This window comes from Drosophila takahashii, chromosome 2R, assembly GCF_030179915.1.
Source record: "Drosophila takahashii strain IR98-3 E-12201 chromosome 2R, DtakHiC1v2, whole genome shotgun sequence".
NCBI classification, from domain to species: Eukaryota; Metazoa; Arthropoda; class Insecta; order Diptera; family Drosophilidae; genus Drosophila; species Drosophila takahashii.
Genome location: NC_091679.1, coordinates 30,734,597 through 30,753,186, shown reverse-complemented (window position 1 = coordinate 30,753,186; position 18,590 = coordinate 30,734,597). Strand labels below are relative to the sequence as shown.

Below are 18,590 nucleotides of genomic sequence, written 5' to 3'. Positions count from 1 at the left end.
ATAAATGATTAAATGCATCTGCCAAACTAACAACAAATCTACAGAACCTTCAATTTATTTATTTTGTGTTTTTACACTACACAACCATTCATCTCAATGTGTAAAGTAAAATCTTTTAATAACAGAATTTCATAAAATTCATAACACACATTCATACTATTCCGTTTGACTGTAAGGAATTTCTTTCGCCCTTATTTTATTTTTATTAGATTTATTGATTAGGACACTAGCCACAATAGGTCCTTTGAATATACTTTGCAAATTCCAAGGGAAAATGGCACTCAATAAATTGCATGATGCAGGTGGAAAAGTCCTCTCCCCTTTTTTCCAGTCACATTGTTCGCTCTTTTTAGCCTGACCTCCTGATGTGAGGAAGCTAAATATCATCAATTTTACACCAATAAACCCCGTTTGCGGCATTCCGCTCGACACTAATTTTTTTTTCATTCTCCGCAAGGTCAAAACTTCGCCCAGCCGAAGAGCCTGACAAACTTTCGATTGCACAGCCGTGCAAATTAAATGCACAAAAAAATGTAAAGTGAAAGGTGCCGGCGGCAAACACTATGATGAACTGCCGGGGATTTGGGTAGCAGCTATTGCCATGGAAACTACAGGCAATTTAGGGCTCATTAACCGGGTAAACACAGTGCCCCCTCCGCTTTTCCCTTCCGATGGCCGCGTGCCGCCTGCGATTTTCCGCTTTTCCGCTTTTCCGCATCCCGCCGTGAAAGTTATGAATGGCGGACGGGACAATCAAATCAGCCAACGAGCCAGACACCCGCCAAGCAGCCAAGATGACGACGACAAATTGGAGTAATGAAAATGTTTTCGAAGTATTTGCTTTGAGGTAGACGCGAATGCGCACAGAAGTATGCTAGCTACAAAGGTCTACCCAGCCCCGAAAATCTCCATCTCCTGTCGAAATTCATGGCACTCTCACCTCAAGTGCCTACTTAAGACGGAGTGTTCCTGCACGCAGCGAAAATGTATCCTTACATCGATTCGCTATTGAATTCCGGGGTAGAATTATGTTTGCTTTCTATAGATAATATATTTGTAGAAAATTGTAAAACAACATTTTCTATTGAATTGGGGATAACAACATTCGCTTTACTCAAAAGCCTTTAAAACTTAAAAAAATAATTAAATTCGAGAACAAATATTTCCGTTACCTTTTTTTTATTCGACTGATTAAACTCTTCAATCCGTAAATTTACTCTAAAAATATTTTAGAAGTTTTATAAAATTACTTGAAAGTACTTTGTATCGTTTATAATTTGATCCTCATTCGGTCACCATTAATCTCCACTTTGTATAATGGTCTTCAAGTAATTAATTAATGAGTAAGCTAAATGCTGAAAGTGTTTATATATTGATGATATTTTAAATACATTCAAGGAACCATGATTTCACTCAGATATAATAGATCGGTTTGGAAGAGATATTCACATTTTAGCACTTCTTTCGCCGTGTAACCCCCGAACCACTCCCCCTTTCTCACCACTTCTTATCGCCAGCAATGCCAAATGTTTCAATATGTTTTTATGTTTAGTTCAAACAGCGTGTTGAATGCTTCCAAATCGCTGATAAACAGCGAACAACTCGCGAGGTGAGTTGCGGTGGGTGGGGTGTTTGTGTTTTATGGTTGGGGCTGGCCTTTGGGGATTGGGGGAGGAGGGTCCCAAACCGGAGCTACAAATACAATACAAAACGGGGCAGACGGAAGAGACAAACCCACGAACGGCAACAGGGCAACAAAAGCTACAAAGCTACATGGAGCGAAGATGGAGACGATGAATTTCGGTGTCTTTGAACAGCGCCTTGTCCCAGGGAGATGGAGTCATGGGAACCAACTTTTCACATTCCGGGCGCGCTTCTGTTTTGCAGTCTCCGCTTTGGCCCTGATATTCGGTGCGTTTTTGCCGCTCTCCGCCTGCTCCGCCTGCGGTAAACCCGTGCAGCGTCCAAGTCTCTCGGCGGCACAAAGACAAAGCCATCCGATGGCCAATCTCTGGGGTCCCGGGAAGAGGTGCAGGAGGAGGAGGAGGAGGCGACGAGCGGCAGGACGAGAATCCTAAGACCCCGTATCGGACACGATCCGGCAGCGACTGCCCGGACTGCAGCGCACTGATAAGGCGCTCTTCCTATCCCGCCGGTTCTCCAGAAGAACCAGAACATGTAGAAGAATCAGCCGCATTGGCTGCACAGCGCAAAATTATTTTAGATATCACATAAATTTAAATATCATACCTCCAAAATAGTATTGAAACTAGGTAATCAATAATAACTATTAAATAAATAAACTAAATGTCTTCAAAATTAAAATATCATTCGCTAACTGATCCCTAACTTTTGCACGCCTGAAAAATATATTAGGAAACATATAATAAGATGACAGTAGGATATTATCTAGTTTAACTTGAGTTGTTCAAGTGAGAAAGTGAAAACCTATCCGTTATATTACGTTATATTCTACGTATAGTACATTATCATATGATATATTCTAGTACTGACTTAAGCATTTTAGAAGGTGAGTAAAGGGCAGCTACAAGTATATTATAGATTATTTTTTAATAAGCTTAAACTATATTAAATTTAAGGAGGTTAGGGTTTTCAAAAAATCATGTTGATTGGCTATCTTAAAATTTATAATAAATTACTAAATATTTTAATGAAAGTGTTAAAGTTTTTTACCCAACATAACTATAAAATAGATACTGTAGTATGCAGCTCTGATGTTTTTCTCCGTGTTGGTAATCAAATTGTTGCTTTTCTAGTTTTTCCCAATTGCCAAGCAAATCGCGAAATTTCTTATCTCCTTGCGTCGGCAAAATGGCCAAACGAGCCGGGGAGCAAACAACTGCGATCGTCAGCATTAAATTGTTGCCCCCCGGACCTCTTGGAGCCCACCTCCCATACCCTGAACCCCACCTCTTGCACCCCCTCCCCCATTTTTCCAGCTACAAAGATGATGAAGTCTTGCGTCGGCTCGACTGCAAAATGCTTTTAAGTTGTTTTTGTCTCTCTCTGGTGCCTTTCAACTTGCATCGAATGCAGTTGTTAGCAGTTGTGTCTCTGCCTCGGAAACCCTCCCTCAACCCCCCGTCAATATCCCCCGGTCCACACTTCTCCAGATCCTGCTCCCAAATCGAACGATCGAACGGACGAGATCGAGAACGAGTAGCCACCAAATTTGTTTCTTGACAACGGACGAGGAGCTGCAGAAAACACGAGGCATTCATATGACGCACGATCGTTTCGATCCCCGATCCCAAGCCTGGGAAGCGTTTACCCCCGAACCATCTCTCTATATATCTCGCGGGAAAGGGGTGCACTATGAGAAAAAGTGAATTAAAAGTTTTTAAAATTGATATTAATATATTGAAAATACTTAGCACCTTCAAGAAATATTACACGTATAAAACACTTTCATTTAAACTAGATATTATCTTATTCTTATTAAAGTCGTATCGTAATTTTGTTAATATCCCTTCTTATATTTCTTAATATCTTTTTCAGATGTGCCAAAGTTCTATTTTATTTATTTAATAGATATTATCTTCTACTGAAATAAGAGGTAAATCTAGTGATGAACTTTAAAGGACAACCACTCCTATAACAGTTATCTTTTCTACTTAATCACCATTCAGCAGTCTCCTAAATCAAATAAAAATTTAATTTTAGTGATACAAAATTTATTTCGGTGTAGTGTAAAGGGGGGGGGGGATCGTCTTGTGTACGCCGGGGTATGCAACTGCAAGATGCTGATGCCGCTGTTGTTGCTCCTGCCTTTGCGGCAAGTTGCAAAACGCTTTGGACGTTGCGCATTTTTGATGATCAGTTTCGTCTATTCGGGGAAAGAAAAGGAGAAGGAAGCGCTAAATGAAAGAGAGAGGGACTTCGGATGAGGGGTGGAGGGGCCATCAGAATTTTTATAATGATTAGAAAAATTGGTTACTTAGAAGTATTCAAAAAAGCAGTAACATTCCCCTGCCATGCAATAGATTTCCATTATTTTTATTAATAACACTAATATAATATTTTATTGATCAAATTCAAAATATTTTAGGTACACTGTCTTAAATTTTAAAACTGGTTTCCATATTTCTTATTTTCTTGATGCCTGGATATTTCTTAGTATCTTTGCTAAGAGATACATTTAATTTCTCTATATCCGCTGAATAAGCCATTTCCATGACAATAATCATAAAATCGGAAGATCTCGCGATCTATTCGCTGTACAACTCTATCAAGTCGTTCGGTAGCTGCCCCTTTGAACCGCGATCCCCCGAAAAAAAGATGCACTTGCGCAACCTTGGGCCGCATCATCCATTTTGTCAACGCCATTGCACTTTTTGCTCGCTTGCCACTTCGCTTATCGACTGCCGCCATCTGTGTCTCCTGTGTCCCCTTCTTTCTCCAGAAATCCGCAGAGGAGGACTTCGCGGATGGAGTGGACCAGAGTGGACCGGAGTGGAGTGGACTGGAGCGGACCAAGTGGATGGGGCAGCAACGTCAATGAGTAGATCAATCAAAAACGCCGTCCGTCGAAGACGAGGCCAACATTAAATGCCAGACAATAATGACCAATCGGAAGAATCTTAAATGCATCATCACGTTTGCCTCAGTATCCGGTGTGTTTGTTGGTTCGCTGGGTTGTTGGGTCCCCCTTCGATAAGAAAAACAGAATTTCATTTCGCAAAGTTTCATGTTTGGCATTTCATTTAGTCTCACAGTCCAACTTCTTTAGGTAACATTTGGTAAATGGTTGAAAAATGGATTGTAATCTGGTACTAAGGAAAGTTTTTTGGAAGATAGATAAAATAAAACAAAATTTAATGAATGTATCCTTATTAGGAAATTTAAAAACTATTTCAATTGTGAGCTCTATATTCATAAAATATTTAAGGTTTACTTCTCACAGTTAAACCTATTAAGGTAAGTTTTTAAAAGGTGTATTAAAATCTGGAAAGTTTAATAAACAAAATCTAAATGAAACAACATTGTAATATTCATTGGAAAACTCTAAAACTATTGAAAGTTTTTGAATAAAAACAAAGTTATTGTTTAGTTTTATATTTCCCAATAATCAAGTTAGATATGCTCGACTCTACTGGCCAAAGTTGTGCACCCATCAGTTCCCCGATTGATTTCCTCACTTTACGCTAAAAGCGAAGATTATTTGCTGGCCATAAATAGAGGTAATTGGTCATTGCAGCCATATTTCATAACGCACCAGACATTTGCGGTGCTCAATCAATATCGAACGCTAATCCCCCGTCCCGTTTGGCCCCCTCATTTCGGATGGGTTTGTTTGGCTAAATTTAATTAAAATTTCATTGCCGCCCCCTGAACTTTGCGCCCGCACCCCTTGCGAGGCCTGGGTGTCCGTGAGCTCCTGATGCCATGACGATTAGATTTTATTAAAAAGCCAAATATGCACAATTATTATGCTACGCCAACCACTTGACAGTCCGCAAGCACGGAATAAATGCGAGGGGTGAAGAAATGAGGGCGAGGATGAGCTGGATAGCTCATCTAGGACATCCCACCACCATCGTCCTCGTCCTCATCATCATCATCCACATCATCCGACTATTAACAATGCCTCAGTCGTTGTCTGCGGTGGTCCTTTTCCTTTCCCCACCCCCTGAAATTCTCTTATTTGCTTTTTAATAAAACAGGTGCTCGACCTTCAGCCAGTGGGTGGTGTGTGTTGTGTTGTGTGCTGTGCGTGTGTCACTGCTATCTTTTATCATTTAATTTCGCATTCAAACGTTTCGCACCCTCGGCATCAAAAGGATATGCAGTGAAAGGATGACGGGGACAGGAGCGAGAGTCCTGATTCCGCTCCTGCTGCCAAAAGTGCGTGCGGTCTTCACTTCACTTCACTCGACGTTTTGGACGGACGACCCTGCGTTGTCATTTTTCATTTCGCTCACAGCAACCTCGTCCCTTTTCCTTCCCCCAGTCGCATAGCCGAAATTTGTATATGTCGAAAAGTCCAACATTCCAGTCGGAAAGCAGGGAATGGCAGGGGGTTTTCGTCCTGGACGGGGGAAAAAGCCAGGCAGCTTCATCCGGATCCGGCAATTAGGCCAAGCGTAAAGCGTGCTGAAACTATTGAAAAGGACAAGAGAGATATATAGAGTCAGAGCGCCGGCACTGTGAATATTGGGAGTTTCGGGGGAGTTACGGGGCCTGTGCGTGTATGCCAAATCGTTTTGTGATTGCCGAAAGCTGTCTTCGGACTTTATTGGTTTTTTGGAACGAGATTTCATCAGCACTGCCCGAAAGTTGTGCGTCAAAGAGATTGGGAGCAGAGTTTCATTTGTCCTACGATCGATTAATCATTTTTAGCTATCTCTGGCACTATCTAGGAGGTATCGATGTAATCGAAAGAGATGTATTAGGAAATTGTAAATGATTGTAAATGAAATAATTAATATAAGCACCAAATTTCAATACAATAAGGTCTTTTACGTTGGGTAAGACTTTTTCTATTAGAAATATTTAAAAAAAATCACACCCAGAAAACGATGGACAACATTTTAGGTCATGCATAGCCTAAAACATTTTAAATGGACTAAAAGTTCATTTTTAGGTCATGTACTGCCTAAAAATTTTAATTTTTGGTATATTTGCCCTACTATTTAGGTCCCGTATAGCCTAATATTTTAGGTCATCGTGGGCCTTAAAATTAATGCATTTTACCTAAATAAATTTTAACGGAACTCTGATACCGTTCTAGCGACGCTATAATTCCCAACCAGTTATAGCGCGGCTTGCATGGTAACCCACTTCGATCGTTGAATAAAACAGCGATTTCACTGCTGAACAGTGAAGCCTCTTCGCTCGTTTTTGTGTGTTGGAATAATGACGACTTCTTGAAGACTAAGCCGACATTGACCTCGAGTTAGCTATAAATTTCTCTGTATTTACTTTATAATATGAAACATTTTTCAGTACAAATTTTTAGGCCAAAGAAAGCCTAAAATGTTGGATAGGGGTTTTCTCATATTTTAAGGCAGCGTATTACCTAAAATCTAGGCCAAAAATTACCCCATTTAAGGCCATTAATGGCCTAACATTTAAGGTCATACAATCCTAAATTTTAGGCCATTCAAGGACTTAGCTCCAGTTTTAGGCCAATTTTACCTAAATTCTAGGCCATTTTTTGACATTTTAGGTCATTTTTTTTTCTAGGTGCAGTTTGTAAATTATATTCTTAATTATATTACAATACCAGGCATTACAATTTATTTATATCTATATTTATACATTCAAATACCTTCCCCTATTCCTAACTCCTCTTTCTCGCAGTGCACTGCGCATTGAATATTGTTTGAGCATTTTTGGACAATCATTCCTATTATCAAAAGTCATTGACACCCTTTTATTTATTTTTACATTTATTGTTTTTCCTCGCATCTCCCCCTTGATATCCTTGCGATAATCGCTTACATGCCACTTGTCCTTGTGCGAGGGGATGCTCAAGGATGCTGGGCCGAGGGGCTATGAGGGGGATGGCAGGGCGAAGGACGAAGGACGGTACAATGCCGTGAAATAAGGATTAATGGTGTACACGATTATTTGTGCCGGGTGACTGAGAGACAGACAGACGGTCGCTCGGTCGGTGGGACGAACAAACATATTAAAAAATACAATACGAAAACTGTCGCGAGGGCTGCAAGGATACGCAAGGATATTCATGGGGTGGCGTAGGTCGAATTTAATAAAACTCTCCTTCTCAAGTGTTTATCCTGCGGATGCGAGGGGATGCTGGTTGCGATTTCGCCACGCTTCTGGTTGGCTGGCCGAGTTCACTTGCCATCCTGTCGGCTTTTCTTTAGCCGAGGGGTGCTTAGTGCCACTGACAATTGTTTTCCCCTCCCCCTTCGGCCCTGCGCTTTCCCTTTTCTCGTATGATGAAGAATTTATTTGAAAATTAAGAAGACAAATTATTTAATTTCGACTTTATGAGCTTTTCTGCCGCCCTCCCCCGTCATTCGAGTGCTTTAATTTTGAATGCGAAACGGACGTCGAGGATAGGGATTTCCAGGAAAAGGGTTCGCTGGCGGCCATTTTGAGCGCGGAAATGGAAAAGGCGCTTTGCATTTTATGCCCGACGCGGTAATAAACACGCAGCTATAGCAGCCAAGGCTTAGAATATCAAGTCGAGTGGCACGAGCACGCCACAAACTTAATTTCATTTAGTTTTATGTACATTTCATTAAGCAAAAAATGTCCAGGCATCGCGACGGCGACCAACATTCAAGTGTCCGGACTTTGGACTAGGTCCTGCACATAAACCCAACTATGGGGACTATATAGCCATATAGCTATAGCGATGGCGATGGCGATGGCGACTTGGGGACAATCAAGATAAATAGCAAACGGAATTTTTATTGCCGAAAGGATACGGCGAAGGGCGAAACAAAAGGCAGCCCAAAGAGTTGAAAGTGTTGACGTGACTGCTGTGTCCTGTGGCCTTTGTCCTCGATGTGGGCAGCCAGGATAGTCTCACAAACTCACAACCTCACAAACTCACAGTCTCGAACTCACACACGGCCACGGAAAATTGTCAGAATGTTTTGTATTTTCCAAATTTATTGCCGGTGGCCGCATTTTGTTGTCGCTGCGACCATAGATTATCTCATCGTTTAGGAGGGCCTAATATGCGCCGGAGGCAGTCGCAATATGATTTATCGCCGACCTACCGATATATGATCGTTCCGGGTTTGTTTACCTCAGCTATCCTTTACCTTTCGGCTTACCTTTACCCCGTCCTTATCCTTCCACCTTGACGCTTTCGGTAGCTCCAGCTGCGAGCCGAACATTTTTAATTACGCTTTTTACAAGAAAATTAAATGGCAACATGTCATCACTAATTAAATTGTTCTTCTCTTCGGTCTCCCAGCCCTTCATGGTTATCCTGCAAGTGTGTGTGTGTTGGAAACAAGGGAGGAGTGGGGGTGGAAAGGGTTGTGCTAGATGATGACTGCGTTGATAATGCCGGGGAAATACATTTATCAAACGGGGCGATAGTGGGGCCTAGGGCACGGGCTATTATGTTGTCCTCGGGCACCATATTCAAACTATATCTGTCACTGGTCGTTAATGATCGGTCATTTCAATTAATGAAAATTATACCAACCATAAATGCTAACGAAATCCATTGAAAACCTTATGGGAGCAAAATGATGTTTACTGCCCTTAGTAATTAATCGTAATTATGTTAAGTTTTACTTTTTATAATGAGCAAGATCGGGACAAACAATCGGGGAAAGGTAGAACCATAAAAGTATCGCTTTACAACTTTTAAACCATTCAAAAACAGCCTGTTTTTTTATTTTGTAATTGGAAAAACAAAATCTATTGCTATTTTTAAATCATATGTTGCTTACCGAACCAATCTTTCAAATTTAATACTGCGTAATTTAAATTTGGTGATATTTCTTTAAATATAAAAATAAGTTCAACACATAAATATTGCTCCCTCTAGAAGGGCGTTGCCAGGGTTATTGACAGCGGGCAGGAAACACAAAAAATGTTTTTTATTAAAATAGAATAGATAAATTCAGTTCTTATTATTTAATAATAGTTGTCTAACATTTTCTAAAAATAATCATGGAATGTAAAAGTAGTAAAGTGGTTTCAGCTGCCTCAATGCTCCTAGGGGTACGCCCTAAACACTTTGTTTACTCAATATAGGCATATATTTTCTTTAAATTGTCATTCTATTGAATTACCAAAAATGGAACTATTTTCGTCTTCCAAATTACAAAGTCAACACTCCAACAAAAAAATATAGTTTAACTCTTTATACTCGTTGTATTAAAATATACTAGGTAAATAATATCTAATTTGAACTCTGTAGTATTAATGTTATACTAAATATTATAAAGCTCATATTTTGTGGTTGATTTTCTTTACTGAAAGATTGCCTATATAACTTCCAAAAGTATTAATTTAATACTAATCTTATTAAAATATATTTGTAATTTGCAACTTATCATTTAAAAATGCTATTCTTAATTCTGAATTCTTATAATTAAAAACAAAAGAAGCTAAACTTTTTTTCTGTTAGTTTCCCGAGCATTCGTATGGGAGCTAATGGATATAGTTGTCCGATCCGGTTTGATCCAAGTTATACGTGTTTTGAAAATATATTTAAATTTGGCGGGCAGATAACGCTTACCAACACTCATCCCTCCAAAACCATTCTCAACACTGCTGTGTAATCGAACTGGATCGATATACTTTTGAGTCCTCGATAGGATCCCAAGCTCTCCACCATGGTTTTGGAATAAATTAATATTTAGCAAAGTTTTCCACCATCGCCATGAACCGTGACCCGGCTAAGCCTAGCGAGGACACCCTCCCGATTTTTTGGTAAGATAGTCGATAGACGTCATCGAAGTTGGTATTTTTGAAACAGTATAAATGGTATTAAATACGTTTTTCAGAGCCAGACGGTATCAGGTAATTCCGCGGTCACACTGTATTCGTGGAACCTTTGCGTGATTTGCTATACGAAATTACTCAAGTAAAGGTTAGTAAAAATAATTTAAAAAGTAGGCTGTGCAAGGGTTTTTTCGCCGTCTCCAGAGGGAAAACTAAAAGCCTGCTGAGCCGCAGGTGGGTTTTCCGCAAATTAGCCATAAAATTTTCCACGATGTGCAAGAGAAAACCGATTAGATTGTGTGTGTATAAGTCTGTGTCTGTGTGGTCGTCCTCGTTTCTTCACGGCGAAAAAGTCAAGCTGTGAAATCAATAAAAGTGCGAAACGCCAATAGACGCCTTCGTCACTCAGGCGAGGCAATCATCTCTAAGAATTGGTAGTCGAAAACAGGAACTGGGAATTCTAAATCAAGTGAATCACTCCGAAAAAAAACACAAAGAAAGTTTTGCCCGTATATGAGTGTGTGTAGGTACACATATTTATGCCACAAAATGGCGGCGGCACATCGGAAAATCTCAAATGCTGTTGACGTTGTGGCTCTTCGAGCTATCTGTAGTGTGCCCCCCTTCCCCCTAGAAGACAGCCCACCCCTGGAGTTGAAGTTTTTCTTTTTTACTCCATTTTCACAGCCTCACTTTTGGCGTGTGCCTTCCAGATGCTCTCCGATCTCTCACGCACACACACTCGTGCTGTGTATACCCCCATGTGTGAGTGCACTTTGTTCGCCTTGCGTTCGTCACTATTGGGGAAATGAGTGCCTTTCCATGGTTTTAATTTTTTTGGGGTTTTAAGATATTTGCTCTTGAAGCCCCCCTGAAAAAATGAAATACTTATTGCAATGTGGGTGTGCCACTTGGCCAGTTAAATATGCAGACAGCGACAAACACTTGCACACGAGAGCCGAACGCTCGAATTGAGGTCAAAATCATCCACAACTGGGTCCGGGCGGAAAACGGAAAGAGGGGGGTTTATTTGTCGGGTCGGGGTCGACGCCTCAATGCAGCAGAGGGTGGGTTTTCGCATTGGGGCTGTTTAGTTGGCTTTGCCCGAGCGGAAGAAGACATTATTGCAGGCTCAGAAATATGTATGTACCCTCGTAGAGCCAAAGACACATTGCAGGGTTGTTCGTCCTATCGCCAATCAATTAAGCCAAGCAAATTGAGCGAAATGCCAGTGAGTCAGCTAATCAGCTTTTGCAACCCCCTTGTCGCTGCGCCTCTGCCTGTTTCCCGGGGTCAAGAGACTTTAATTCCGTGGCGCAGAAGACTGGCATCATCGTGTGCGAGCGAGACGGGGCTAGCAGGCTGGTGAGAGAGGGGGAGCGAGATCCCCCAAAGCTGAGGCCATAAACCCCAACACAAAGAAAGGACACTGACACACGGACGCAGCTTCTAGTTCTCTTGGGTGTGTGTGTTTGGGGAGAGAGTGCGCCAAACAAAGAAAGCGGGAACAAAGAACCGAGTTGCAGGCCATAACAAATGAGGCAATCAAGCGAAAGTAACTTGGCGAAAAATATTGCCAGGCAACGGCTAAAAGCCAGTTGGCATTGATTAAACCAGTGATTAATTAGAATCTTCCCAGCACTTGATGTCTGGATGGCAATGCCACAAGCACGCACACACACAGGCGCAGGTGGGGAGAATGCGGCAGTGCCGTTTCAATTGGCGGGAGAGAGTGGAAGTGGAATATACTTGAAGGTGCTCGCCGAGGTTATTTCCATTAAATGCATATTTTCCAGTTTGCCAGTCAGGTGCTGTTGTTTTTGTTATCCGCTGCGAAATCGAGTGTAAACAAAAACAATCGCTGGAGATTTGCAATTTAAACCCACTCGCACATCATCATCATCAGTTTTCCTTTGTATTTTTGTCACAGTTGTACGTAATATAGTTGATTCGTCTGGTCGTAGATTTATTTTTCGTCTAACCTGTATATTTTAGTCTTTCCTATTATCTCCTTTTTTATTAACTTGCCACGGTTCCCCGGCTTCTCCTGTTTTCCCCTCCGATTTCTCCGCAGGATTCCCCCAACGCAAGGCCATAACCAGTGTGACGTAACGAGCGACCAATTCCAGGTGTTACCACGCAGGACTTGCAATCTCCAAAGGAGCTACAGCTACAGGAAGAGTCCGAAATCGGAAGGAGAAGCAGCATCGTCATCTCAACTTAACGGGATACCCGAGCATCCAACTTGTCTCTGTGTGCGTACGCGTGTGTGTGTTAGATTTGTGTGCGTTTCGTCGAAAGTCCCCGAGAGGATCAAGCACCGACCAGACCAGGATAACCAAATCCAGATCCAGATCGAGATCCCCCCCAGAAACGGGGAAAGCTAGCAAGACGCCGAGAGGAACCCACTCCGTGCCACAGAAGCACGCACCCATTTCGCCCCCCAGTCGATCCAGAAAAGCATCCACCATTCCTCTATCAACGTACGACGCCGCTCCCCTTTTGCACTCTTACGACGACAGTCCGCAGCGTTGGTCCGGAGTCACCAACGGGCACCAGGCAGGCGTCATCATAGATCAGTTCCGGGGCGGTAAAGCGATCACCATTGAGGGAGGCACCAGCACCGGTGATACGACGAGCATCGGCGGCGGCAGCGATTTACGACTGGTAATAACGGCCAATCCCAGCGAGATCGAGCGCAATTACGAGCAGCCAACCAATCGCGGTGGTGGCGGAGGCGGCGGCGTTATCGGCGTCAGCTGCGGTGGCCAAACCCCACCGACACCCACGGTCGGCAAAACCCTGCTCAACACCAGTCCCAATCTCCTGCCGATCACCACAGCGACCGATACGTTCAACAACCTCAAAAATCTGGTGAAGATCGACAAGGGCTCGTCGCCATCGTCGGGTTCGAATTCGCAGGGCGGCAGCGGCTATCGCAAGGGCGGCTCCAACGGATCAGGCTTCAAGGGCAACGGCGGCGGCAGCGGCAGCGGAGGATCTCCGGCCATTAGCGGCAACAGCGAGGGCGGCAGGAACGGCAGCCGATCATCTGGTGGACAGGCCGGACACTTTTCAACTGGCTATAGCAAGAATTCCGCCAAAATTCGCCAACACGACAGTGAGGTGAGCCCAAGACCTCGACGATCTTACCAGGGTGACTCGTCGTCGTCGCGTTACTATCCGAAAAATAGTGACATTTTGGGTCAAGGCTTAACCGGCAGCTCCGACGGCTACAACGGCGGCTCCTCCTCTGGCAGATACCAGCAGCAGGATCAGCAACGTGGTAGTCGCAGCAACTATCACTCCAACTCCGATGGCAGCTACAAACCGATCACTGAACTCAAACTCCCAGGGAGGAGGAGGAGTAGGAGGCGGATCTGGAGCCAGCAACTATCGCTCCGGCCGCAACTACGAGAACGGCAATGGGAGCAACGGCCCACCGTCACGTTACGGCAGCGGCAACGGGAACGGCAACGGCAACAGCAGCAACTTCAACGGATCTGCAGCGAGCTCAACCAGCAACAGCAAGTCGTCGTACGGCGGTTCGCGCGGTGGCAACGATGGAGGCGTGAGTGGCGGCGGCTACAGCAGCAGCAACTATCGCGACAGCTACGAGGATTCACCTTCGCACCAGCGCTACAACAACACCAACAGCCTAGAGCGGAACGGAGGAGGCAGCGGAGGAGGAGGAGCGAGCGGAGGACCTCGCAGCTACGGCAGGTCGGAGGCGGATCGCTACGGAGGATCATCGGCCAGTCGCACGCCCACTCTACGCAACGGCAATGCATCTGCTCCAATCTCTGGCTCTACTTCTTCGAACAATTCTCTGAACTCCGGATCAGCGGCGGCAGCAGCAGCCCCGCATTCCCAACAGCAACAGCAGCAAGCAGGCAAGGCAAGCACTCCGCCACCGATCACCGGACGCTGGATACCACCCTCGCTGCGTCCGCAGCATGGACTCACCCAGAGCGAGAAGAACGACGCCGTCTTTCGACGCGTGAGGGGTATTCTGAACAAGCTAACGCCCGAGAAGTTCCAGGAGCTGAGCGATGAGCTGCTGAAGCTGGACCTCAACTCCATTGTCATTCTGAACGGCGTGATACTGCTGATATTCGACAAGGCCTTGGACGAGCCCAAGTACTCGTCTATGTACGCGCAGCTCTGCAAGCGTCTGTCCGAGGAAGCCCCGTCATTCGACAAGGAACCAAACAACTCGTGCACCTTCCTGCGCCTCCTGATCGCCGTCTGTCGCGACAAGTTCAACAACCGATTGAAGCGCGACGAGAACGACAACCGACCGCCGCCCGAAAATGAGGCCGACGAGGAGGAGCGCCGCCATTTGGCCAAGCAGCGGATGCTCGGCAACGTCAAGTTCATCGGGGAGCTCAACAAGCTCGACATGCTGTCGAAGACCGTGCTGCATCAGTGCATCATGGAGCTACTGGACAAGAAGAAGAAGCGTACGGCCGGTGCGCAGGAAATGTGCGAGGACATGGAATGCCTGGCTCAGCTGCTCAAGACTTGCGGCAAGAATCTGGATTCAGAACAGGGCAAAGAGCTGATGAACCAGTACTTCGAGACGCTTGAACGTCGGTCAAAGTCATCTGAATATCCACCGCGGATACGCTTCATGCTGAAGGACGTCATCGAGTTGCGCCAGAACCATTGGGTGCCGCGCAAGCTGGGCACCACCGAGGGCCCCGTCCCCATAAAGCAAATACGCTCGGACGACGACTCGATAATCCGCACCCCGTTCCCCAATCGCAACCGGGATATGCGCAACAACGATCGCGACTCGGACAGCTGGATGAATCGGTTCCATCTGAATATCCAGCCGGGCGGCTATAATGACATGTTTAGCGGACTGAGTGTCACGGGAGCCTCGCCGATTGTCTCGCCGTAAGTATACCTATTTTAGTGTTAAATAAACATTTAGATTTACTTAAAAGGGGTTTAGGTGTGTTGGAAATAGAGCCTTGCATGGATGGATTCCTTGAATTATTTTGAATTTTTTGTTTTATATGAATAAATTAATTAGAATTTAGAGTTTAATAGAATTGATTGAATTTGACTAATAGAATTGAATGAATGAATGGCATAAATTCCGAAATAATTCAAAAGACAATTTCTTTTGAAGAGGAAAGTGCCATAATTTTGTGATTAAATCTGCCTGAATTTTATTGACTATGCAGTTAACCAGTTACCAGCAGTTACCAGAAAGAAGAAAAAAAAACTGGCAATGCGAAAAATTCATAAAAATTATTCATTCATTCTATTCGAAATGAATTAGAAAAACATTTATTCCACTTAGAATTGAATTAAACAAATCAGAAATTTCATGGCATAGTATGCTATGATAAAACAAAAATTGAATGATTCACGCAGGGCTCTAATTTGGATTTACTTAGAAGGGGGTTTAAAAAGAGTGCCTGAATTTAATTTCATATTTCCCATGTGCTTCATAGGTTTGCTACCAGCAATCGTGACCGAGATCGCGACAATCGCCAGTACAACAATCGCGGCGATCGCAACCGGGACCGCGACCAAGGCGGCAGCGGCGGAGCCAACTATGGCAATCGCTACAATAAGCACAACCAGAACGGAGGCGGCAATGGCGGCGGCGGTTCCTCCAACAACCGGGATCGCGATGATTCGCGCAGGAACAACGATCGCGACAGGGATCGCAACGACGGACAGTATGGGGGCAATCAGCTGCTGGGTAGCAAGGAGTTGGCACCGAGGTTCAAGCGCAATTTGATCACCACGAACCAGGATGCGGTGGAGAACTTGCAAATGCGCCCGGCGGCCAACTCCTTGCTCTTCCGAGCGGCCTCCCAGAACCAGAAGTTCCCGGCCACGCTGCCCATGTCCACGCCGCCCAACAGCAGCGGCAGCAACAACAATCAGGGCAGCTCGCAGGGCAAGGATCAGCAAGGCCAGCTGTCGAATTCGCACTACCCCATGCTGGGCACGCCCACCTCCCACTTGATGAATCCAGCGCGTCCCTCGTCGACACCATCGGCCGAATACGCAGAGAACCGCACTCTGCTGGGAGTGCAGAACGAGAGGGGCCTGAAGGCCACCTCCTCATCCCCGAACTTTGGATCGGGAGCTGAAAAACTAAGCGAGCAGCAGACCGACGGCCAGGCGGCCAGGAAGGGCTCGCACGACGGAAAGGATCAGGCCAAGAACGGGTCCGTGGAGCGCCCGAGCACCCCGTCCGGCGGCAATGGCTCGGCCAAGCAGCAAAAGAAGGACAAGGGTCCCAGCAAGGAGGAACTGGCCAAGAAGGCCAGCCAGTACTTCAAGGATAAGTTCTACTACGACGAGGAGGAGGATGACAGTGAGGTCAAGGTGACAGAAACAGAAACAGAGACTGCTGCAGCTGAAGATCAGGAGGCAAAGGAAGATGACGCCACACCTGTGGCCACTCCAGATCGCTTCACCTCGCTGGTAGATGGATTCCTCGAGCTGAAGCTGCCCGAGAAGTCGCTCAAGGATGTGTGCCTCAATCTGCTGATGGATGTTCTCGATCGCGTGAACGATGTGTATCTGGAACGCGTCGTGAGACTCCTGCAGACGTTGCGCAAACAGGCCAATATCAAGTCGAACATCGTGGTCGAGGTCTTCAAGCAGCTGGTCAACAAGATGAACGAGCGGGAGGCGCTGAATCCACGCATTGCGAGCCTCGTGGCCAGTGTGCTGGCCAAGACCGTGTGCGAACCGGCTCTGCTGAAGCTGAACGACATCGCCAACTTCACGGACAACGGACAGCACTATCCGCTGTTCCTGCTCGTGCTGCAGCAGCTGGTCAAGGTGATCGGCAAGGATGCGCTGGAGGAGAAGTTCCGCGCGAGCAAGGTGGATCTGATCAACAGTCTGCCGGAAGCTGATCGCAACAAGGAGCGTCTGGCCGCGATCCTCGAGGATCGACAGCTGTCCTTCCTCTATCCGCTGCTGAAGGTGCAGGCCGAGATGCTGAAGCAGCTGCAGAGCGACCCGAACCCCAACAACTTCTACAAGTGGATCAAGGCCAACGTGGACAACAAGTACTACAAGGACCCGGGCTTCATCCAAGCCCTCATGACCGTGGTGGTCAAGTACGTGACCAAGGAGACGACGCTGGCGGCCAACCTGGACCCCAAGGAGCACCCGGAGAAGGCGGTGACCCAGAAGGAGCAGCAGTTGCTGGAGAACTACAGCCAAATGCTGCAGACCTTCTTGGGACAGAACGAGCTGCAGCTGATGGCCCTCTACGCCCTGCAGTCGTTCTGCTACAACGAGAATTTCCCCAAGGGTAAGCAATAATCTATAATCATTAATCCATTCAAGGTTACTCATTTTTATTTGTTTGTTTCATTAGGCATGCTGTGCCGTTGGTTCAAATATCTTTACGAATCTGAAATTATCGAGGAGGAGGCATTCGTCTTGTGGAAAGAGGAGATTTCCGACAAATATCCAGGCAAAGGATCTGCTTTGTTCCAAGTGAACGCCTGGCTGACTTGGCTGCAGGAAGCCGAATCTGAGGACGATGAGGATTAAGCAGCACCAGTCCCGCATAACGACAACGCTATATGTTTATCACTTCCAATATTTATTCACAAATCGATAAAGATTACATGATGAAAAATAACAAAACTAACAAAAAAAAGAAAGTCAAACGAGAAAAAAGCAAAGAAAATACCAGCAGGATGGAAGTTTGAAATCGCGGTTGCAAATCTTAGTCAAATTATAGTAGAAGAAACAACAAAAAAAAAACAAATTAATCAAAATTATTTGATATCCAACAAATTCAAAGAACTTTAACAACCAATTATCAATAAATAAAACGCAATAGACGGCAAGCATAAACGATATTTAATCCATACAACATAATCGCCAGCGAAATTAGTAAATTACCATTGACCACTGACGTTTTAAGTCTAACTCATAATTAGTGAATTTCATCTACTTTTTTTTACTTACATATAACAACCGGAACTGATCTTTAAATCGAATATCATTGATTTCCATTGTCTGCCTTTGTTTGGTACATACTCTCTCGCAGATTTCCCGATTGTGTATTTAATTAAGTAGGTCAAATCAAACGACAACGTAAATATTATATAAAAACAAAAACCAATCGACGTGCGCTGCAGGGAGCGAAACAAAATCTGAATGTAATTGTGAACAAAATATCG

The 18,590-nt window shown here is 44.7% G+C and overlaps 1 protein-coding gene and 1 long non-coding RNA gene across 2 annotated transcripts; both read left to right on the top strand.

The window, feature by feature from the left end:
* The first annotated feature begins 10,449 nt into the window (after positions 1-10,449).
* Positions 10,450-12,577, top strand: LOC138912578 (uncharacterized). The gene is made up of 2 exons (XR_011418124.1): positions 10,450-10,555; positions 12,482-12,577. It is a non-coding gene; the product is annotated as an uncharacterized lncRNA (long non-coding RNA).
* A 994-nt stretch (positions 12,578-13,571) lies between these two features.
* Positions 13,572-18,512, top strand: NAT1 (N-acetyltransferase 1). Its single transcript, XM_044395899.2, has 3 exons — positions 13,572-15,309; positions 15,876-17,707; positions 17,774-18,512. Exons 1-3 carry the CDS (start codon positions 13,724-13,726, stop codon positions 17,950-17,952), a joined length of 3,597 nt encoding a protein of 1,198 aa, XP_044251834.2. The 5' UTR covers positions 13,572-13,723; the 3' UTR covers positions 17,953-18,512.
* Positions 18,513-18,590: the final 78 nt, after the last annotated feature.

Bases quoted from the DNA above. Each gene is read 5' to 3' on its own strand.
- NAT1 (XM_044395899.2), top strand. From the start codon at position 13,724: ATGGCAGCTACAAACCGATCACTGAACTCAAACTCCCAGGGAGGAGGA. The intron at 15,310-15,875 runs GTAAGTATACCT...TGTGCTTCATAG, and splicing joins GCCTCGCCGATTGTCTCGCC to GTTTGCTACCAGCAATCGTG. The intron at 17,708-17,773 runs GTAAGCAATAAT...TTGTTTCATTAG, and splicing joins CAACGAGAATTTCCCCAAGG to GCATGCTGTGCCGTTGGTTC.